The sequence below is a fragment of the Eleutherodactylus coqui genome, chromosome 5 (genome assembly GCF_035609145.1).
Source record: "Eleutherodactylus coqui strain aEleCoq1 chromosome 5, aEleCoq1.hap1, whole genome shotgun sequence".
In the NCBI taxonomy this organism is placed as follows: Eukaryota; Metazoa; Chordata; class Amphibia; order Anura; family Eleutherodactylidae; genus Eleutherodactylus; species Eleutherodactylus coqui.
Genome location: NC_089841.1, coordinates 41,550,718 through 41,561,566, shown reverse-complemented (window position 1 = coordinate 41,561,566; position 10,849 = coordinate 41,550,718). Strand labels below are relative to the sequence as shown.

The window sequence follows — 10,849 nt, the reverse complement described above, 5'->3', positions numbered from 1 at the left end:
TCTTCCATCCTCCCCCCCCCCCCCCCCTGCAGATGAGGACGACGTATATCGGCTCGGCGTGCAAACCGAGCCGATATACGTTCGTGGGAATGCAGCCTAAAGATGGAGGGAAAAAAATTGGCCTATTTTCAGTTAAATTTTTGTGGACTTGAAAGGCATGGAGAGAGAAAAGAACCTGAGATACAGACCAAACACGTAGGCCAAACGGAGCTGCTTCATGGCAGCGGCGCAACACCCTGAGGAGAAGGGACCAGCGTGTCCGATTATACAATCACTTTATGGCCTCCCCCATCCGGTTATGTCTGCTGCCTATTTTTTATATTACGTGTATTTGCTGCCTATTTTACAGCAAATGCCGCCATAGCACGCTACGGGAAATCGATCCTTCCTGCACGTTCACGGAAACAAATTGTGATTTCCACGAGTGGAGAAAAAAAAAAAACAAAAAAAAAACGCAGCACGCTCCATTATTGTGCGGTGTCCTCCCGGACGGCTGCCGTTGCAGCCAATGGTAGACATCCGACTCGCGGCACAGCCGCAATTAACATTGCAGACAGGTCACGGATTCCACATCATCGCCTGGTGACGGCGCAGGAAAAATAAACGTTTAAAACCGAAATCTGTACTGCGCATGACCGCCGCCGTGGTCATCCGCGATACAGGAGAAAGCAGGTCGCACGGCCGCGGTCAGAGCTGGATTCCGGCATACGGAATCCGACGCGGTTGTGTGCAGCCGGCCGCAGTGAAGGCGAGGGGGCCGCAACATCAGAATGATGAAGACAGTCACGATTTGTATCATCTAGGAAGCGCGATACGAATCTCACACGGATGAAGTCGCGTATAAAAGCTTCTTATTAATATCCTATTGGAAGAGCAAACCAAAATACAGGCACCTGCGGACGCCGCGTCTTTGGCCGCTCACGCAGGCGGTTTTTTTACAGCGTGTTAGAAACGTCCGCTAAATATGCTGCACTGAGCGCCATTGATTTCCGTAGAGCCTCTCGAAGCGTTTCTAACGCACCCTAAAGCGAACGCTGTATCTACTATTTTCGTGTCCGGCGAGTTTTGCGCACTAAATCACCCACTGCAATAATGGGGCGGATTACGAAAACGCTATTAAACGCATTTACAAACGCCTGTGTGAGAGCGGCCTGGCAGCGCACAGCTCTGCTGCAGGGGTATGACGCACACACAGCTCTGCTACATCCACCCAAGTGCAGTCCCCCTGCTCATGTGGCACTGACTCCTCCCACCCATGTGACCGATGACATCACCACAGGTCCTGTAAGCGCACGGCAGTGCCCGGCTGGAGGTAAGTGTGTCCCCCTCGCCAGGATCCCTGGGGCAGATTATTATTAACCCCCTAGGTCCTGCCCCGCCGTGGCCTCAGGGGTGCGCTGTTCTCGTCCCGCCGGCTCCTCGCACCTCCCAACTTTTGAACAAAGAACAAACCGGGCTAATCTCCGGCTGCACGACGCCTCAATTTTTGGTCGCTCCTTTTCTGCCTAATCAGGGCCTTAAAGGGGTTTTCCAGGCTGCGCCGCCGTCTGTACTGGGAGAGGAAGCCGCTGCTCGGACCCCCGTGTGGTGGCCGGCGCTCAGAGCTGACTTCAAGGAGACCCCAGCTTGTAATTCTGAGCCCTGGCATCCCCGACCCCGGTGGGCACTGCCGGGAAAACCCCTTTAATGTCTCTCCACAGCATAGTCACCCCTCCCCTTTAGTCAGACGCGGGCATTTGTTAGTGTTTTAGAAGGGCATTTTTAGCCCGCCCCATTATTGCAATAAGGGATGCGGTGCGTTAAAAAGCGTTGCAACGCCGGAAAATAGAACATACAGCGTCTGATTTAGGGCGACATTAATAACGCTCGTCTGAGGAGCCCCATTGAAATCAATACAGCGCTTGTAGCGGGTGTTTAAAATGCTTTAAACAAAAAACACGCCCGTGTGAGAATGGCCTGACAGTAATAGCGCCCCCCACAGTACTAGCCTGCTAAATAACCGCAGTACACAGTGATAGTGATTACAGTGCGGTTACCTCCAGTGATAACAGGTGATGTATTCTCCGATTGGAGGCCACCATGAAGAGTTTCTCCAGCCACAACTTGACTCTGCGCAGTCTCCCAATGCTGTCGCTACCCACAATGCCCCTCTCAGTAACCCCTCCCCCCATAGTATTGGGGCCTCCGCAATCCCATCTGTGGCCTCACAGTGTAATAATGCCCCATCTGTGGCCCCATTTATTTATAGTGCCCCCTCTGTGGCCTCACTTCGTTACAGTGACCCCTCCCGATCCACCCCAAATTTCAGTCCACTAGTAGTAATAAATGAATTCTATCTCAGGCTGTATTCACACAAGTGGTTATTCCAAGATGGACAGATCTTGCACAAAAAGAGCCTATTCCTGTGAATGGGTTCAGTCACATGACCGATTTACCCCTCCCCACCCCCACTCACACCCATAATCCAAGTTTGAAAAATGAGTGCATGTCCTATTCCTGTCTAATCCTCGGATGAGATTAGTACATGCCAACGGTCAGCGTCCCGTGCATCGGATGTATCCGTGTGCTGTTCCATGTAAGCTACTCCTGAGAATCTCCCACGCGGCTCGCCCTTGGCAATGTTGATACGGCCTCCTTAAGGCCGCCTGCACACTGGCCGGTGGGCCCCTGCATGCGGGATTCCCACAGCGGAGTTTGACCTAGTGCCCAGACAGTGACCACAGCGTTCCTCTCTGCTGTCTTCTCCTCTGCTGCTGATGTGCCCGCTGGCACACATGCACAGTACAGAGGATGCCACACCGTCGCTATGGCGATGGTCGCGACAACCGCGTCATTCTGTAATGATTGCAGAATGGTCATGCGACAGACTGCTTTGAATCGACTTCAATGAATGCCGGCCATGCGTAGCCTGCACAAAATAGTAGCATGCTGCGATTTCTCCCCCAGGAGCGGAAATGGCAATCTGTTTCCGCTTGTGGGCAGAAAATCACATTTTGCCATAGCATGCTATGGGCTGGATTTGCTGAGGAATCTGGAGGCGGAGTACCTCTCCGGATTTCGCAGTGTAAATCCGCCCGTGTGCAGGAGGCCTAAGAGTCAGCTGCTCACAGCATCACCAGAAGAGCGTTTCCAGAGCAGGAGGAAGAGTCTGGTGATGCTGTGAACGGACCACCGCTGTGCGGCAGCTGTCCTTTGTTTCTAAGGCCGGTTTTAGGCAAGCGTATTATAACAGCTGCGTTATACAAATCCGTATTACAGACGTCTTACACATTACATTCATATGCCATCAGCATGAAATCAAATACGGGAAAAATAGCTCATGCGTTTTTAAAAGCGTCCCTGAAAGATATGGCCAGGTGTAAAAATGTATAGATTTACAAAAAAGGACCAAATATGGAGCTAAATACACTTTTCTGCAAGTGGCTTAAGGCGTACGTTCACACACGATGAAATGTTCATGCTGTCTAAATGTAGTCCTCATATTACGTGCTGCTAAAAGCTCATTGATTTCTATTAGGCCACTGAAACTTGCGTTTTTACGTGCGTATGATTCGTGTGAACAAAATGCAGCATGTCCTATTTTGGTACGAAATATGCACCAATATAGGTTATGGAGATTTAACAGTCCCAGAAGATTGGAGAAGGGCAAATGTTGTCCCTATCTTCAGGAAAGGGAAGAATATGGACCCAGGAAACTACAGGCCTGTGAGCCTGACCTCTATACTGGGAAAGAGCTTTAAACAAATTATTAAACAGCATGTATGCAAGGACTTGGATGAGAATGGAGTAATTAACCAGAGCCAGCTTGGGTTTGTAACAAACAAGTCATGCCAGAGGAATCTAATTTCCTTCTATGACAGAATCATCGACTGTGTTGATCAGGTTAATGCAGTAAATATACTATATATTGACCTCAATAAAGCATTTGACAAAGTATCTCATATAATACTTATTGAAAAAATGACCAAATATGGGATTGACAAGGCAACTGTTAGGTGGATTCACAACTGGCTAAGTGATCGTACTCAGAGTGGTCATAAATGGCTGCACATCCAAGTGAAAGAATGTATCAAGTGGGGTACCACAAGGCTCTGTCCTAGGCCAAGTGGTGGTCAACATTATTATAAATGATCTAGATGAGGGAATTGAGGGGAAACTGATCAAATTTGCCGACGACACAAAGCTAGGAAGGATGGCTGAAGCCCCATTTACATGGGACGACTGTCGGGCAAACGATGCCCGACACTCGTCCTTGCATGTACTGGCTCCCATGCTGTTGCACAGGAGTGAGTATCGTTGGCTCACAGCGGGGCGGCTGGAGGGGATTTCTCTCCCTGCTCTCCCCTGCCCCTCTCCATTCACTTAACACAGTGACCATTCAGTACCGAACGGCTGCTGTTTACATTGAACGCTTATCATTCAGGATTTTAAGCAGCTTACAATTCTGAACGACAATTGTTGAGTGAAAATAGCAGATGTTCAGTATTGAACCTCCGCTGTTAAAGCGAATGGAGAGGGGGCAGAGGAGAACAAGGAGTGAAATCTCCTGCAGCCGCCCCGCTGTGAGACAATGATACTCACTCCTGTGCAACAGCATGGGAGCGAGTACATGCAGGGACGAGTGTCGGGCATCTCTTGCCCGACAGTCGTCCCGTGTAAATGGGGCTTTACACTGGAGAAGAGAGAGAGGATTCAAAAAGCTTTAGGCAAGCTAGAAACAGTGGGTGGCAACTAACAGAATGGTATTTAACAAGGAGCAATGCAAATTACTACATCTTGGCAAGGAAAATTAAAAAAGCACATACAGAATGCGAGCCTTAGTGGGCCTTAGACCTCATCTGGAATACTGCGTCCAGTTCTGGGCACCCCGATTAAAAAAAAAAACAAAAAAAAAACAGACCTCAATAAACTGGAGCAAGTTCAGAGAAGAGTTACCAAGATGCTGAGCGGGCTGCAAATCATGTCCTATGGGGAACGGTTAAAGGATCTGGAAATGTTTAGCCAAAAAAGAAGGCTGAGAGGAGACTTAATAGAGGTCTACAAATATCTGAAGGGCTGTCACACTGCAGAGGGATCAGCCCTATTCTCATCTGCTCTAGGAAAGACTAGAAACAATGGGATAATGCTGGAAGGGAGGAGACACAAATTAGATATTAGACAATGAGGGGGATCAATGAGTGGAACAGGTTACCACAGGAGGTGGGGGGTTCTTCAATGGAAGTGTTCAAACAAAGGCTGGACAAACATCTGTCTGGGATGATTTAGTGATCCTGCACTGAGCAGGGGGCGGACCTGATGACCCTGGAGGTCTCTTCCAACTCTACCATTCTATTTATTCTAACCTAAACAGCCAATACGCTTGTACACGTGTATTTACCTTTTATTGCATTTGTTACGCACATGGAAAATATGCGCATAATACACTGGACACATATGCCAGTGCGACTGAGCCCTCGGCCTCCAGCCATGACTGTCCCTTATAGTCTCGCCCAGCCCCTTCGCCTGCCATGTAATCTGCCATCGCTATTTTTCCCGGCAACACGCTGCCTTCCGTAGGTAACAACCTCCACACCAAACACCTATCCAAACTATAAGGTGTCTTCGAGCATGCGGAAATGCCGAAGCCGCCATCTTGGCTCCCTTTAATTTGAGCTGACGTTCCTGCGTCATTGTTATCCCTATGGGCGTGAATTCGGCCTGTTCGCATCGGCACGTCTTTACTTCAAATCCTGAAGATTCAATTCCACAGCTTCCTGCTGCAGAGCTAAGGACGTCTTGAGGAATTGTTGCGCATTTCTAACATATAGGAGATATAGTTCCGCAACTCAAGTCTGGGGGAAAAAAACACAAGATATTCCGCAGTTGAAAAACGCAATAAAGATCACATCTGTTCAGCAGACCGCTCCAACCCTTGTCGAAATGTCCCTTAGGGCCCTTTTCATACAAGAAGACTGTTGGGTTCTTCAGCGATGCTTTCACATAGGCGTGAAGATCGCTCAGGGAATGGAGGTGAATGGAGATCGTCCAGCCACTCGCCTCCATTCACAGTAAACAGGCCGTCGTTCACTGATGAGCTACTGCCTGTTTACACAGGCCGGTCGTCGTTCTACTTTGATGCACGCAGAAACTGAATGACGAACGAATTATCATTCATTGTACAGCCGCTGCTGGCATTTACATTGCGCGATTTTCGCTCAGATTCCCGCAATCCAGCGATAATCTGAACCATGATCAGCCCGTGTATAAGGGCCCTCAGTCACATAATTCGCTCTACGGGGCGATTCTCTCGCTAGGAAACAAACATTCCTCAGTAGATTTGTAATTCCTGTGCGGCTCCTTATGAAAATTGAGCTGGTGAAGATTACGGAGCAGATTTATAAAGCTGTCTAAAAGGAAGACTGTTTCTGTTGCCATAGCAACTAGTCACAGGTTGGCTTTCATTTTACTACAGCGCTATGTGTAATGAAAGCTGTGCTTCGCTTGGTTGCTATGGGTAACCAAGTCCGTTTTTGTTTTAGGCAGTTTGACAAATGTCCTCCGTATTATGAGGGCGGCGGCGTCCCCGTCGTGTAGTAGATGATGATGATGATGGCGACTTCGTTCCCATCGTGTAGTAGATGAAGATGATGATGGCGACTTCGTCCCCGACGTGTAGTAGATGATGATGGCAGCTTCGTCCCCGACGTGTAGTAGATGAGGATGATGATGGTGGTTTCGTCCTCGACGTGTAGTAGATGAGGATGATGATGGTGGTTTCGTCCTCGACGTGTAGTAGATGAGGATGATGATGGCGACTTCGTCCCCATCATGCAGTAGATGAAGATGATGATGGCGACTTCGTCCTCGACGTGTAGTAGATGAAGATGATGATGGCGACTTCGTCCCCGACGTGTAGTAGATGATGATGGCGACTTCGTCCCCGACTGGTGGTAGATGATGATGGCAGCTTCGTCCCCGACGTGTAGTAGATGAGGATGATGATGGTGGTTTCGTCCTCGACGTGTAGTAGATGATGATGATGATGATGGCGACTTCGTCCCCATCATGCAGTAGATGAAGATGATGATGGCGACTTCGTCCCCGACGTGTAGTAGATGATGATGGCGACTTCGTCCCCGACTGGTAGTAGATGATGATGATGATGATGGCGGCTTCGTCCCCGACGCGTAGTAGATGATGATGAGGAGGGCGACTTCGTCCCCGACGCGTAGTAGATGATGATGAGGAGGGCGACTTCGTCCCCGACGCGTAGTAGATGATGAGGAGGAGGGCGACTTCGTCCCCGACACGTAGTAGATGACGATTGTCCAATCAACTGAATTGACCACAGGTGTCTCCAATCAAGGTGTAGAAACATCTCCAAGATGGTCAAGAGAAATGGGAGCCCCCAGAGCTAAATTTAAAGTGTCATACCAAGGGGTGTGAATACTTAAGACCATGCAATGTGTTTTTCATCTTTTTAAAAATGTACAGCTATTTCAAACATTCTGTTGTCACTTTGTCACCATGGGGCGTTGAGTGCAGAATGATGGAGAAAATGTGTGTTTTAGGGGTTTTTTTTGCACAAGGCCACAACATAACAAAATGTAAAAAAGTAAGAGGGTGTGAAGACGTTTCCGACCAGCTATACGATCGCCCTAAACTTTCCCCTTCTCTCCAGTAATTGTATTTTTTTTACATTGGATTTTGTGTTGTTTTTACATTTTCTCATCTTATTATTCAGGTCCCTTCCACATAGGATCTTCTATTGATATCTTCTATACAAGAAAATGCTCCTGACTGATCCATCAAGAATGGATAGAGACAGAGACAAGGTGGCAGCAAAACTATTAAATCTCACCCTAGAGATACTCTTCCAGCTTACTAGAGGGGTAAGAGATTCCGATGGTCATATTACATCATTCTTATCTATGCTAATAACAGATGATGTCACTGGAGAGGGGAGAGATTTTGATGATGTCACATTACATCATTATTATCTATGGTAAAAACAGATGTTTTTACTAGAGAAGTGAGAGATCCTGATGACCTCACATTACATCATTCTTATTATAATAACAGATGATGTCACTGGACAGTGGAAAGATTCTGATGATGTCACATTACATTATTTTATTTATGGTAATAATAGATGATGTCAGTGGACAGGGAAGAGATTCTGATGATGTCACAGTACATCATTTTTATCTATGGTAATAACAGATGATGTCACCGGAGAGGTGAAAGGTTCTGATGATGTCACATTAGATCATTCTTATTTGTGCTAACAACAGGTGATGGTCACTGGAGAGGGAAGGAATTTTGATGATGTCACATTACATAATTATTATCTATGGTAACAACTAGAGATGAGCGAGCACCAAAATGCTCGAGTGCTCATTACTCGAGTCGAACTTTCAGTGATGCTGGTGAGTTCGTTTCGAATAACGAACCCCATTGAAGTCAATGGGCGACTCGAGCATTTTTGTATATGACTGGTGCTCCGCTAAGGTTTTCATTTGTGAAAATCTTAGCAAATCACCAAAGTCATGTAAAAAAACACAGAAATGGATAGGGCAGGTGAGGAGCAACATGCAGGGCTGCATTTCGGGCTCCGAGGTCTCACTATTAAGCCACAGCCCCTGATTGGTCCCTGCGCTGAGCCAATCAGAGGCAGCACTCGCTCACCCATTCATGAATTCATGAATGGGTGTGAGTGAGAGCTGCCTCTGATTGGTCAGGCTGTGACCAGTCAGAGGCAGCTCATTCAGCAGGCGGGGATTTCAGGAGAACTGCAGCCGGCCGCGGCTGAACTCAGTCTGCCGGGACAAGGTGAGTATATATATATATTTTTTTATTTTTACACATTTCTGGATGAATTGCAGGGAAGGGCTTATATATTTAAGCCCTTCCCGACAATTCATCCCGCGATCGCCGGCAGCCCATTGCTTTCAATGGAGACGGCTGTATTTCCAGCTCCATTGAATTCAATGGTCAGTGCTCGTTTAATCGAGACAAGTACCGCGTGGTGCTCGTCTCGAGTAACAAGCATCTCGAGCACCCTAATACTCGAACAAGCATCAAGCTCGGACGAGTATGCTCGCTCATCTCTAGTAACAACAGATGTCACTGGAGTGGTGATGTACTCTGTAAATGTCTGTAGTGATATTTATTAATGTCTCTGCATATATAGGATTACACAGCACGGAAGAAGAACTCTAGTGATTCTTGTAAGAGCCCTGTGTCTGAAGGATGGGGAAGAAACCTAAGCTCCATCATGGGGTCCTCATCTCACCCCCTGATACATGAGGACATCAATGTACAGAAGATTCTAGAACTCACCAACAAGATGATTGAGCTGCTGACTGGAGAGGTGACGCTGCAGGGAATGCTGGGACATTATACAGTAACAGCACTGGAGGCTTCTGGGTAATGACTGTATATTGTGTTGTCAGGTTCCTATAAGGTGTCAGGATGTCACTGTCTATTTTTCCATGGAGGAGTGGGATTATATGGAAGAACACAAGGATCTCTACAAGGATATCCTGACGGAGAACCACCAGCCGCTCACTTCACCAGGTAATAGACACAATTAAATACATGTGGTACCATATATACCTAGAGGTTGCCCTGCCAAATTCACTAAGATATGGGTGAAGTGGGTTGACTGCCCCAGTACTGCACTAGACATATCTGACTAATTTCTTTTTTCTGGGAAGCCTGAGGGTCTCACCGCTCTTAGTCGCTATAACTCTCATGGATAATAGATCACGATGGTAGTTGTGCTGTGGGTACAGTTTACAGTTAGCCGGCTTCACATGGGTCACAAAACCGTGCCATTTTCTCGCGATAAGACAGTGCTACAAATCCATGCTTTCCAATGGGTTCCTTCACATCAGCGATGTCTTATAGGCTGCTACGTTGCAAGAAAAAAATATTGCCGCTATTTGCACAGTTTTGTAGCCAATGTTCCCTATGGAGCCTTCCTATGTGTGGCATTGCACAAAATTGCGATTTTTAGTGTCGTGCGATTGTTGCGTTCAATAAACGTGCAACCTCAATAACATAAATCAAAGGCACAACTGTGCAAAAGGAAACAAAAACTAAAGGGGAATGCTCTCCCTATCGTCCCCTAACCTGAGAGGGGACCCTGCCTACTCGGCAGACTGACCGCGCTGAAAAGTGCGAGCCTGCACTCGAACCTGGGCCACTGACCAGTCCCTAACTGGGAGCCCTAGCTCAAAACAAAAGGAGAACAAAACCAAACAAAACAGCAAAGAACTTAGCTTTGAGATGCAGAGCTTCCACCTTTGTGTGTTGCACCGTTGCTGTCCAACATGGAACTGCAGTGAATTGACCAGCACAGAGGGAAAAGCTAGCACAGCTTAAATAGCAGCTGAGCTAGTCAGCAGCAGGTGCTGAATGACATCACTCCTGCCTCCACCACACCCCTCAGCTCCAGGAGAGGTAGGAACGCCGCCAAACCCTGCTCCGGCATGAAAGCAAGGTGGAAACCTCAGAACGGCTGCAACAGCGATGCAACTTTTACAGTAGGAAATCCTACTGTAAAAGCCCTATAATAACCCATCACCTAACAGCCGCTGATTGTTTCTCGAGTGCCGTGGCGCAGCCAATCAGAGCCAGCGCTCGAGAACCAATCACAGCCAGCATTTCCTGGAGGCGGGTATTTTGAACCCCTGACCAGGAAGCGCTGAGGGAAAACTACAAGCAAGACTGCCGGGGACCTGAGAAGCTGTGCGCCGGAGCGGGACAGCGACCGTTAAGTGATGTATTATTTTTTTCTACTAATCAGCCAGGGCTTTTTGGGGGGGGGGGGGAGCGGAGAGGGCTTATATTTCAACTCCTACCC

The 10,849-nt window shown here is 47.8% G+C and overlaps 1 protein-coding gene across 3 annotated transcripts in view; it reads left to right on the top strand.

Moving 5' to 3' along the window:
* Positions 1-1,239: 1,239 nt before the first annotated feature.
* The window catches only part of LOC136629170 (oocyte zinc finger protein XlCOF7.1-like), a 53,802-nt gene continuing 44,192 nt past the window's right edge, over positions 1,240-10,849 (top strand). For all 3 annotated transcript variants that reach the window (XM_066605331.1, XM_066605329.1, XM_066605332.1), the window contains exons 1-4: positions 1,240-1,312; positions 7,724-7,871; positions 9,173-9,352; positions 9,435-9,558. In XM_066605331.1, coding sequence (XP_066461428.1) covers positions 7,770-7,871; positions 9,173-9,352; positions 9,435-9,558 — 406 coding nt within the window. In that variant the 5' untranslated portion in view covers positions 1,240-1,312; positions 7,724-7,769. The remainder of the gene's footprint in view (positions 1,313-7,723; positions 7,872-9,172; positions 9,353-9,434; positions 9,559-10,849) is intronic.